General features: G+C 45.4%; 1 protein-coding gene across 1 annotated transcript in view; it reads left to right on the top strand.

Annotated features, from left to right (window-relative positions):
- The first annotated feature begins 6,681 nt into the window (after window positions 1-6,681).
- The window catches only part of Epb42 (erythrocyte membrane protein band 4.2), an 18,896-nt gene continuing 13,649 nt past the window's right edge, over window positions 6,682-11,928 (top strand). Inside the window, exons 1-3 of the mRNA XM_021193504.1 lie at window positions 6,682-6,980; window positions 8,934-9,119; window positions 10,219-10,452. Coding sequence (XP_021049163.1) covers window positions 6,971-6,980; window positions 8,934-9,119; window positions 10,219-10,452 — 430 coding nt within the window. The 5' untranslated portion in view covers window positions 6,682-6,970. The remainder of the gene's footprint in view (window positions 6,981-8,933; window positions 9,120-10,218; window positions 10,453-11,928) is intronic.

The raw sequence follows: 11,928 nt of genomic DNA, 5'->3' as shown, positions 1-11,928 counted from the left end.
TGTGAGAGAGAGCTCTGGATTCAGCTTCAGGCTCTGGGTGGGCATGTGTGTGTGTGTGAGAGAGAGAGCTCTGGATTCAGCTTCAGGCTCTGGGTGGGCATGTGTGTGTGTGAGAGANAGAGAGCTCTGGATTCAGCTTCAGGCTCTGGGTGGGCATGTGTGTGTGTGAGAGAGAGAGAGCTCTGGATTCACCTCAGGCTCTGGATGATGCTAATTTACTCTAGAGACTATTCTCTCTGCCAGTTCGAATTCGGGTAAAGCATTGTATTTGGGGCTGATTTAAAACTGGTTCCCTTGGTCTTGCAAACTTTATATGACCCAGCACCAGGGAAGGCCTGGGCCAAGTAGTGGGAGTGGGTCGGTAGGGGAGCAGGGACGGGGGGGTATAGGGAACTTTCAGGATAGCATTTGAAATGTAAATAAAGAAAATAATAATAATAAAAAAAATAAATGAAAAAAAAAACTGGTTTCTGGACCTGAGATGCCTTGGTGGTTAAGAGCTTTGACTGCTCTTGCAGAGGACCTTGGTTCGGTTCCCAGCACCCATATGGCAGCTCACAACTAACTCCAGATCTAATACCCTCTTCTGACCTCCATGGGCACTGCACACACATTGTGAAATTAATTAATTACAATAAAATAAATCTTTTAAATTATAAAATAAAATTGCTTTCTGTTTCTTATTTACTGTTTTCTCCTGCAGTCCCTTTTTGGCCCCAGTCAAAATCATGACGTATTTACTGGGACCCTTCATCCTTGGAGAGCCTAGAATTCCATTTTTATGAGGCTGCCAGATGATCTCAGATTCCCACACATTCAACTGTCAACTATGAATCAGCAAATGTCCATGGAAAGGCAGGAGCCAGGATCAAGATCATTTCTATGCACCCTCCTCCAAAGATCTTGACCCAGCCAATCCTTGCTCCCATGACGACTTCAACCTTTTATGTAGCTTTGCTGGTTCTCAACAGAACAGATTATAGCAAGCTAGTCTGCTTATTCCAGAAGCAGAAATCAGTAAGAAATTTTTCAAAAAAGATGGACTAGAGAGCCTTCTCCATGGTGGACTGCATGCAAGTTAACATGTTCCACAATGAGAGAGATTTGACCTCAGTTTGAATATAGGTCTTTGAGATGCTAGGGAAGCCTCAACACCCAGCCTATGGACAGCATGCGGGTGGCATATGGACAGCATGTGAATGGCATGCAAACAGCATGTGGATGGCATGCGGGCAGCATGTGGATGACATGTGGACAGCTTATGGGTGGCATGTGGGCAGCAATGTGGACTGCATGTGGACAGCATATAGGTGGCATGTGGACAGCATATGGATAGCATGTGGGTGGCATGTGGATAGCATAAGGACAGCATGTGGATGGCATGTGGTCCACATGTTGACTGTATGTGAACAGCATGTGGGTAGCATATGGATAGCATGTGGACAGCATGTAGGTGGCATGCAGAGTCATGTGGACAGCGTGTGGATAGCTGGTTATGCTATAGCTCATTTAACCTCATCCATGCCTCTGTCTTGGGGCACTTCCACTCCTTCACTGTTGGAATTACTCTGCATGATCTTCTGTCATGTCATGCTTAGCTGTCTTAAATTCTGAATCTAGGCCAGGAAGTAGTGGCTCATGCCTTTAATCCCAGCACTTGGGAGGCAGAGGCAGGTGGATTTCTGAGTTCGAGGCCAGCCTGGTCTACAGAGTGAGTTCCAGGACAGCCAGGGCTATACAGAGAAACCCTGTCTTGAAAAAACAAACATACAAACAAACAAAAAAATCTGAAACTATGTAGTGTATTAATTGATGTCTTTGTAAATTCATTCATTCATAAGTATGTATTCCCTATACCGACAACATTGAGATACTGGTCCCTTATTTGGCTTACAAACTGAGGTTGAGATCCTAGGAGATGATGAAGCCGAAGTGCTTTGTAAAGCAAGTACCAGCATAGCTTACGTGAGCCTGGGAGTCATGCTGAAAGAATTCTTTGCCCTTTCTATTCCTGTTAATACAACTTGTCAGTTACCTTTCTTTTCAAATCTGTTCACATCTCCCTTCAACATTCCCTAAGTAAGTCCTTGTTTTCTTTCACTGGAACCATTACTAGATGTCTCTTATTGGTCAACTTCCTCTCAACTTCCTATCTCTCAGACCTCTAGACTATTTTCTTTATTTTAGCCAGCGTATGGCATTTTAAAATGCAAACATGACTTGGCTATGCTTGCTTTGAGTGTGGTTTGATGGTGTCCCACTGCTCTGAGGATAAATACCAAACCCGCCATGCATCCTGGACTTCCACCTGCTTTCTGCATGAGCTGTTCCACCTCCTCCCACCACGCCCAGCTAGCAAGGGCCTGTTTATCCTCCCAGCTCTTCAGCTTCAGCGCTACTCATGAGGAAGTCCATCCTGACTTCCACTCCACAACTATCTCAAGAGCAGACTGACTGACAAGCCCTTTCAGGCACCTAGAGGTGTCTGTCTCCCCCTGCTGGAACACAGGCTTCTAGGCACAGAAAAACACTGATCTAATTTACGAGAATCTAATATAGTTTCTGTTGCATAAGAGTGGTCAAAATGTTGCTCCCTCATGGTTGAAAAAACAAGCCTGTCTTTTGGGACACACCAGCTGGGGGATTGATTTCCTACAGAGGGCCCGGGGAGTGGGAAAGTGTGGGTGTCACAGGAAGCAGGATGGACATTTGGGGTGATCCCTTCTTCCACTTCACATATTTCACCTTCCCTGGCTACACCAAGCCACAGTGGCATCTGCTTTATTCCAGGCTATTCTAAAAGTGCCCCCATGGAAACTTCCAGAGGCTAGATATTGTGAGGGTCTCATGGAAATGCCACTACAGCAGACTGTCTTTCCTAAATGGTTTGAAACATAAAAGAAATCCCACAAAATGGAGCAAACCCACAACTCTGCCCATTGCCTGCTCAGGTAGGAGGTCTCTATGGTGAATGTGGCTGTCTAGTAAGACCTTTCTTTTCCTTGCAAGTTTTGATAATTTAACATTAATATATAAATACATACTCATGGTACAAGAGTACAGATGAAGAAAGCCTACTGCTGGGCACTGAATGTCCTTGTCCAAATGCAGGAATTTTCCAGAAATGCTCTGGGTAAATACAAGCAAACTCACACATAGCTTCCCCACATATATCCTTATACAGAACACACTCATATCTTCCCCACATATATCCTGGTACAGAACTCACACATATCTTCCCCACGTATTTTCCTTTATACAGAATACACTCATATCCTCCACACATATATCCATCCTTTATACAAAAGCAGCTTACACTGTTCATTGTCCCACGTCTCACTTTTTAAAATTAATAATATTGCTTGAAAATTGTTCCATATCTGTTTACAAACAGTGGTTCCCTTCTGTTTATCTTTGTTCTACTAAATCCATGCATCACTGCTTACCTGACAATATCTTACTTGTGTATGTTTAGGTTATTTTCCATTGTTTGCTTTTTTTTAAAGTATCAATGTATTGAGTATACTTGTATGAGCTTCATTTTGCCTAGAGAAGTTGAATCAAAAGAATTAACTCTAATTGGGCCAGAGAGATGGCTCAGAGATTAAGTTCACTTAATGCTCTTACAGAAGACCTGGGTTCAGTTCCCAGTGTCCATGTGGTGGCTTATAACTTATAACCAATTCTGAGGCACCCAAAGCCCTCCTCTGGCTGTCTCAAGCTCTTGCATGCATGTGTTATACATACATACACTCAGGAAAAGAGGCACAGATCACATACACAGATGATCATTTTAAAAGAATAAAATTGTAATTATTATTTTATGTATATGGGTATTTTGCTTCTGTGTGTGTGTGTGTGTGTGTGTGTGTGTGTGCGCGCACGCACGACATGTGATGTGCCTGGTGCCTGCAGAGGCCAGTAAAGGGCATAGAATCCCCTGGGACTGGAATTATAGCCAGTAATAAACCACCTGAGTGTTGGGAGTTGAACCTGAGTTCTCCAGAAGAGCAGCTGAGTACTCTAAACGACAGAGTCATCTCTCCAGCTCCTACCTTTACAGTCTGGATCTATCTGGATTGTATGTGGTCTAATAGGAAGTTAACTTCATGGCAAGCTAATGTCTCCAAACCACTTACTAATGAATCTTTTCTTCCTTCACTGATTCAAAGCACAACATTTAGTACATTTAATACAGACATTTCTAAGTTATCAGGATCATCATGTTTTTTATTTATTTATTTATTTATTTATTTATAAATTGGATATTTTATTTATTTACATTTCAAATGTTATCCCCTTTCCCAGTTTCCCCTCTACAAACCCCTTCTCCCATCCCCCCTTACTCTGCATCTGTGAGGGTGCTTTCCCATCTACCCACCCACTCCCACCTCAACGCCCTAGCATTCCTCTACACTGGGGCATCAAGCCTTCACAGGACCAAGGGCCTCCTCTCCCATTGATGCCAGATAAGGTCCTCTCAACTCCTTCAGTCATTCCCCTAATTCCTCCATTGGGGTTCCTGTGTTCAGTCTGGCGGTTGGCTGCAAGCATCCACATCTGTATTGGTCAGGATCTGGCAGAGCCTCTCAGGAGACAGCTGTACCAGGCTCCTGTCAGCAGCAAGCACTTCTTGGCATCCACAACAGTGTCTGGAATTGGTGTCTGCATGTGGGATGGATCCTGTATTAGTCAGGGTTCTCTAGAGTCACAGAACTTGCAGATAGTCTCTATATAGTAAAGGAATTTATTGATGACTTACAGTCTGCAGTCCAAATCCCAACAATGATTCAGTAGTAGCTGTGAATGGAAGTCCAAGGATCTAGCAGTTGCTGAGTCCCACACCGCAAGAAGGCGAAAGAGCNAGAGCCNGACTCCCTTCNTCCAATGTCCTTATATGNTCCCCAGCAGAAGGTGTAGCCCAGATTAAAGGTGTGTGCCACCACACCTTTAATCCCAGATGANCTTGGACTCGGAGATCTCCCTGTCTTAATCTTCTGGATTCAATCACCACTGTGTCTCAAGATCTCCATACCAAGATCCAGGTCAGAAACTTCTATCTCCCAGTCTCCAGATTAGGTTCACTGGTGAGCCTTCCAATTCTGGATTGTAGTTCATTTCAAATATAGTCAAGTTGACAACCAGGAATAGCCACTACAGATCCCAAGTGGGGCAGACTGTGGATGGCCTTTCCTTCAGTCTCTGCTCCCCTCTTTGTTCCTGTATTCCTTTAGACAAGAGCAATTCTGGGAGATAGTTGGGTGGCCCCATCCCTCAACGATTCCTAACCTCTGGATATAGTCTCAACAGGTTCTCCCTCCCCTTTGAGGGGTATTTCAGCTAATGTCATCCCCATGGGGTCCTGGGAGGCTCTTGCTTTCCTGGCATCTGGGACTTTCTGGTTGCTACCCTGAATTCTCCATCCTTCATTGCTACACACCTCTGTTCAAGTTCCTGACCCTCTGTACATCTCCATCTGATCCTACACCTCATTTTATTATCTAGAACCCGGATTGCATGTCATTTCTGTTTTTTATGTTTCCTTTTGAAACTTAAAATCAGTCTACCTGATTTCAAAGGACAATTGTTTTGATGGGTTTGCTGGAACCTTAAGATCGGCCTGGGAAGTTGAGTGTCTTAATGATACTGAGGCATCTTAGCCAAGCTTGTGAGCTACACTTTCATCTCTTCATGTCTTTCTGCTGCCTTCCAGTCGTTTTCCTCACAGCCCTTCCACATTCCTCGGGTTTATTTCTGGTATTCCACCTCTCATTGTTAAGTACTGTAAGTTAGGGCTTTAATTACATTTCCAACCGTCAGTAATTACAGGTGTGAAAACTACTATACTGGATTCAGGATGCTGGTGCAGGCCGGGTCCTAATCACCTTTTCTCATCATTTCTTAGGGAAAATGACTTATGGGGGGCTAGGAGGCAGTAGGGCTTCTCTCTTAATCTCTCTCTCTCTCTCTCTCTCATATATATATATATATATATATATATCCCTCCCTCCCCTCTCTCCGTCCTTCCTTCCTTCCTTCCTTCCTTCCTTCCTTTCTCTCTTCTTTTTTTTTTTTTTGTCATTATCCTTCAAGGTGGTTATAGTTAAAAGTTTTAAAAGGGTGAACAGCAAAGCTAGCCACACGAGCTTCACTGTCCACAGGAAACACTGCTTGTGTGCCTGTTTTGTGTCCTTCCACGGGCACCTCACATACCAGCTGCCCAGAGTGTTTCCCTGGGCACACACTGGCAAGCCCAGGCAAAGAGCCAGAAAGCCCAGGAGGGCCAGACAGGAGACCCTCTCCTGTGCCTTCATCCTTAAGAACCAAGGAGGAAGCAGAAGGACTAGCGCTGAGTTCCAAACAGTTCTAAACTGTCTCTGGTTGGCTGTCCCAGAGCAGGTCATCTCGAAAGAGCCTGGGCCCTGGGCTCCGCATTTTCTTTTTCAACAGGCTCTATTTCCTTATCTCGTTTAAACAGACGGATTCCTGACATACACATGGTAGGCAGCTGCTCATCGTTTACTTGAGGCAGGAGCTTCAGAGTTGGGTATGGACCCACTGTTTACAGCAGCATCTAGAGTTATCCAGAAAACATCTGTAAGGGGTTCTTGAGGTCATTGAAGAATCAGGCTTTGAGGGACTTTTTCCAGCCAGCAGGTCTCCTCGGGAGTTCTCTAGCCTGACAGACAGAGGCCTGTCTAGGCCTCCTGCCTAAGGGACATCGACATCTTGAAAGAGAAAAGGGTCACTCCCAGCAGCTGGCCTAGGAGATAGCAGCAGGGAGGGAGCAGGAGTCAAGAAACCTGGCAGCAGGCTCACGGGAGGAGTGAGGGGATTGGCTTTTCAGAGGCTTTAAACCCACAGAAGTCCACCATCTTCGCTCGTGTGGAGATAGATTTGGAGAGAGAACCCAGAGACAACAGTGCGAGGTCAGCACTTCCTGGGCAGTGGATTCGAGAAGCCTGGAGCCATGGGGCAAGGTAAGCTAAGGTTCTTGGCTGCCGGGGCTGTCATCGTAACATGTTTTTATTCAAGGAAATAGGTTGGTAATGGAGGTGACGGTAGGGTATGTAAGATGTGAGGGGTGGGAAGGGAAATGGTGGTGGTGTGAGTGTGGGGTAGGTGGTTGCATGGTAATTTTAATTGCACTTATGAATGATTATCATGCATTTGTATTCATAGCCCAGGATCAACATAATGCAAATGACTACAACTCTCTGGGTTATGATACAAATGAGTTACACCTGGTGTGCTGGCTCATTTTTATGTCACACAGGCCAGAATCATTTTGGAAAAGAAAATCTCAATTGAGAAAAAAAAAATCCCCTGTGGCTTGGCCAGTGGGCCAGAAAGTGGTTCATTTTCTCTATTGTCCATTGATGTGTGAGGGCCCAGCCCACTGTGGGTTGTGCCGTCCTAGGCAGGTGGTCCTGGGTAGTATATAAGCAGGCGGGCTGAGTAAGTCAGTAAGTAGAGCTCCTCCGTTCCTGCGAGGCTTCCGCTTCAGTTATGCCTCCAGGTTCCTGCCCCGATTTCCCTGGATGATGGACTACATAAGATGGAAATAGACCCTTGCTTCCCCAAGTTGCTTTTGGCCGTGGTGTTTTAGCACATCAATAGAAAGAAACTAAAGACGCCTGGGAAATCGTGAGGCTCACATCCTCAAAGTTTACTAGGAGGGAATGGATGATGGGAACCGGTTAACACAAGCACAGTGGACAGAGACAGGCAAAGCAGTAAGACAACCGATTGAGAGGAAGTACAAACTCTGGGCACCTCTGCTGTGAGGGCCAGCACAGTGCAGCCTGAGCCCCGAGCAAGTGCGCGTCTCAGAAACTCTTCCTAGGGCTGATTCCACGTTCATGTTCTGTCATTGAGGGAGCAAACATCGACTGGGAAACAATTGTGTTCAGCATAGTGCTGGGCAGAGAATGCAGACATGAAGTAAACGCAGCCTCCCAACAAGCTTGCAGGGATGGGGGTGGGGGTGGGGGAGGGGTCGAGGGGCAGGGAGCAGTGGGTGATGCCTGTAAAACGGGACCAAGCTCTACCTGGAGAAGTCAGCAAGGGCTTTAGAGGCAATGCCTCTAGGCATTAGAAGGTGACCAGGTACCTTTCAGGTAAAGTGGGGAAACCTTCAGGTAGAACAAGAGTCCAAAGGATTCTGAAGAATAGCTCACCATGCCAGGATGCCAGTGTACCTGGTTCACATCATGTGACAGCTCACCCCTCCACCACCCAGTCCAACTCAACCATCAAAGAAGGTGGGCTCACAACTCAGCCACCTCCTTTCAGGTGTCATGAGATGGTGAGTCTTTAGATCAAAACTCACACATGATCTCAGGTGAGTTGATTCTATTCTCAGCCTCACCCATCTCATCTTTAAGACAAGAAGATTTGGCTCAGTGGTCTCAAACCAGTTTTAATATTATCTGATTGTGCTCTTAAAACCATGGATGTGGCACTAAGCCGATAGCTCCAGGGTGGAGTGCTCACCTGGTAGGCACAAGCCCTGTGTTCAATCCCAGGCACTGGGAAGGGGGATTCGGGAAGATCAGAAGTTCAAAATCAGGTACACAGAAAGTTGAAGACCAGCCCAGGATTCATAAGGCCCTGTCTCAAAAAAGAGGGATATGAAGAGTGGGCAAGATTCGAGATTTATTCATTGTTTGGATTTAGAGCCAGAAATAAATGTTAATGTTTAGTGGGTCTTAATACATGTTTGACATTATGCTAATGCAAAGTAAATGCTAGCACAGAAACGGAAGTATATATATGTATAACCTCATTTCATATACTCTTCAAAAAGGGATAGTTAGTCTAAAGAGAGTACAGCTGACAAGGAAATAGAGTCCAGGACTTGAACCCCACTCCTGGAATGTGACTTTTATTCACCTTCCTCATATCTATGACTTTACTTTTTCCCACAACAGCTCTGAGTATCAAGAGCTGTGACTTCCACACAGCAGACAACAACGAGGAGCACCACACCAACGCCATCAGCTCCCAGCACCTTATTTTGAGGAGGGGACAGTCCTTCATTATCACCCTGAACTTCCGTGCTCCAACCCACACATTTCTGTCTGCCCTGAAGAAAGTGGCTCTCATTGCACAAACAGGTATGTGTGACAGGCCTAGACCACTGTGGGGACTTGGGTATCTGGAGGGGGAATTTCTTCCAAGTATTCTCTCAGAAGACCAAGGGACAAATGGTCCAAGCAGTAGCTGGGCCTTAAGCTGTCCTGCTTAGGGGGATAATAATAATAAGGAGATAATGTGTGTAAGAAATGCTGTTCATTTTGATTCTGGAGTGCCCGGCTGCATCGCCATTAAGAGCTTTGACTTGACTGCCACTTTGTAGGAAAGGCTGCGTGGGCTTTGACTCTGGCTACGTCTAGCATCTAGTCTGCACTCATTGCAGAAATCTGTTTAATGCATCAGCTAGTACATCAAGCACTTCATATGCAACATCTAATCTACTTGCTTCACAGGCTCTCCAGCTCCATGGGTTCTGCTTCCTCAGAATCAGCCAACCGTGATGGCACATACCCGGGCAAAGATTGTCCCTGTAGTGAACGAGTACAGTCTTTCCCTTTTCATCAGCAATTCTTTTGTTTTGTTTTGTTTTGTTTTTTGTTTTTTGTTTTTTGTTTTTTGTTTTTCGAGACAGGGTTTCTCTGTGTAGCCCTGGCTGTCCTGGAACTCACTCTGTAGACCAGGCTGGCCTTGAACTCAGAAATCCGCCTGCCTCTGCCTCTCAAGTGCTGGGATTAAAGGTGTGTGCCACCATGCCCGGCATCAGCAATTCTTAAAACATAGTGACTTTATGTAGCAGTCACACTGTATAAGGATTTATACATAATGAAAAGATTAGTACTCAAGAAAATACAATGCCATGGTATTTTATATAAAGAGATATAAACAACCTTGGATTTGGGTGTTGCAGGTGTTTCTGGAACCAATACCCCTGGATCAGAGGGATGGTTGTACCATTATTACACCCATTTTGTAGACTGTGACCCTTTCATAGACATGGATCCATAAGCACCCGGAGGCTGTGTTCACCCATTATCCTCTAATGTTTCTCTGTATAGGAGACCATCTTTTCTTCTCCTCCAAAACTAGCTGGCACCTCTTCCATTTTTGTAAGACCTTGATTTATACCTATGACCTGTGACCTGGAAGTCCAAATGACCAATTTATTACTGTGCATTTCAGGAGAGCAACCTTCCAAGATCAATAAGACCCAAGCCATCTTCCCGATTTCCTCTCTTGGGGACCGAAAAGGGTGGAGTGCAGCAGTGGAGGAAAGAGATGCCCAACACTGGACCATCTCTGTGACCACACCGGTGGATGCTGTCATTGGCTGCTACTCACTCCTGCTTCGGGTTTCAGGAAAGAAACAATACCCCTTGGGCCAATTCACACTGCTCTTTAATCCATGGAATAGAGGTAAGTTTGGACCTAAGCTGGTCTGAGATGCACAGGGATGCAGGGAATCAGAGCTGGGATACAGCTCCAACAGGCAGCCCTGTGGGTAACACCAGCATTAAATTCCAGCAAGTATTTTCTCAGGCTTGGGGCTCCATCTTGGTGTCCCTGGGACTTCGTGTTACAAGTATATACTTATCTTACTGCACTGACAAACTCTGGTGCTGCTTCAGACTATTTTGGATGCTTTGAGGTGAACTAAAAAAAATAAATCTACCCTTTACTGTAATAATCAAGAAAAGAGGAGCTGGAAAGATAGATAGCTCAGCAGTCAAGGGTGCTTGCTGCATAATCATGAAGACAAAGGCTTGGATCCCAGATCATAACACGTCAGGTCTCCAACAAATGCCTTTAAAGCCAGGTCCAAGAGATCCAATCTGCTCGTCTGGCCTCTGAATGCCCAGGTATACACCAGAGCACCCATGTGTACATAAACTGAGATAGACACACAGATACACAGACACAGACAGACTCACAGACAGACAGACAGAGGATGAGAACTAGGTAGAGATACAGGGATGAGGTGGTCTAGGGGATGGGGTTTCTCCATCTCTTTCCTATCTCTCCCAGTTTCTCTCTAGGATGTAGTTGGGGTTTGAGGCATCAATAGATTATCTAATGAAAGGAAACATTTTAAAAGAAAAAGAACACAAAATTTTGAATTGCCCAATCCCTCTAGAATGTGAAAGGAGCCTGTGCTTCGAGGGTCCTTATCGTCATCAGCTTCAGGGTGAAGGAGTCCTGTTTTGTGAGTTTGTTTCTCTCCACTTGTTTATTCTGTTATTAAGGCAGGCTGGGGGGTCCTCTCCACACTGACCTGTCTAAGGTCCTGTAATTGAGCTGGCCTGACCCTGGGGTCAGGTGACCTCCTATGAAGTACAGCTCTGGTCAAAGCTGAGCTTCATCTAGTGGACCTAGGTGGTTTGTCCAAATGAGGTCACCATGGGACATTGTCCCTTCCTTCTTATTTTGAGATTCGAGTCTCTTTCCCTTTAAAATCTGACACACCCATCTTAATGCCGCAGATTCTTAGGGGTGAATGGGAGAATGGAAAACTTTCTCCTGGCTTTCCTAGCTTCAAGACATGAGACACACACTTCCTTTTCCTTTCCATATTCTCAGTCAGCCTGAAGGTCCCCCTTTATAAGACAGGGCTGGGACACTAGAGGAAATATGGGGAAAGAAAACAATTTCCCCAGGTTCCTACAGATCCAGGCCTAGAGCCAAGCCCCAGGCTCTTTCCTCCATGATGTCCGAAGCCAATGGACAACTTCAGTTGTCCAGGTTGAGACCTCCAGTATCCACCCCTTACTTTATTTAGTTCCCAGCCTGTGTGTGGTTTACAACCTCTTAAGGGGTCAAACGACCCTTTCACAAGGTTCATCTAAGACCTCTGAAAACCACAGACATTTACATTACAGTTCCTAACAGTAGCAA

Source organism: Mus pahari, chromosome 3 (assembly GCF_900095145.1).
Source record: "Mus pahari chromosome 3, PAHARI_EIJ_v1.1, whole genome shotgun sequence".
Taxonomy (NCBI): Eukaryota; Metazoa; Chordata; class Mammalia; order Rodentia; family Muridae; genus Mus; species Mus pahari.
Note: the sequence above shows the minus strand (reverse complement) of the source record. Positions and strands in the feature narration are given on the sequence as shown.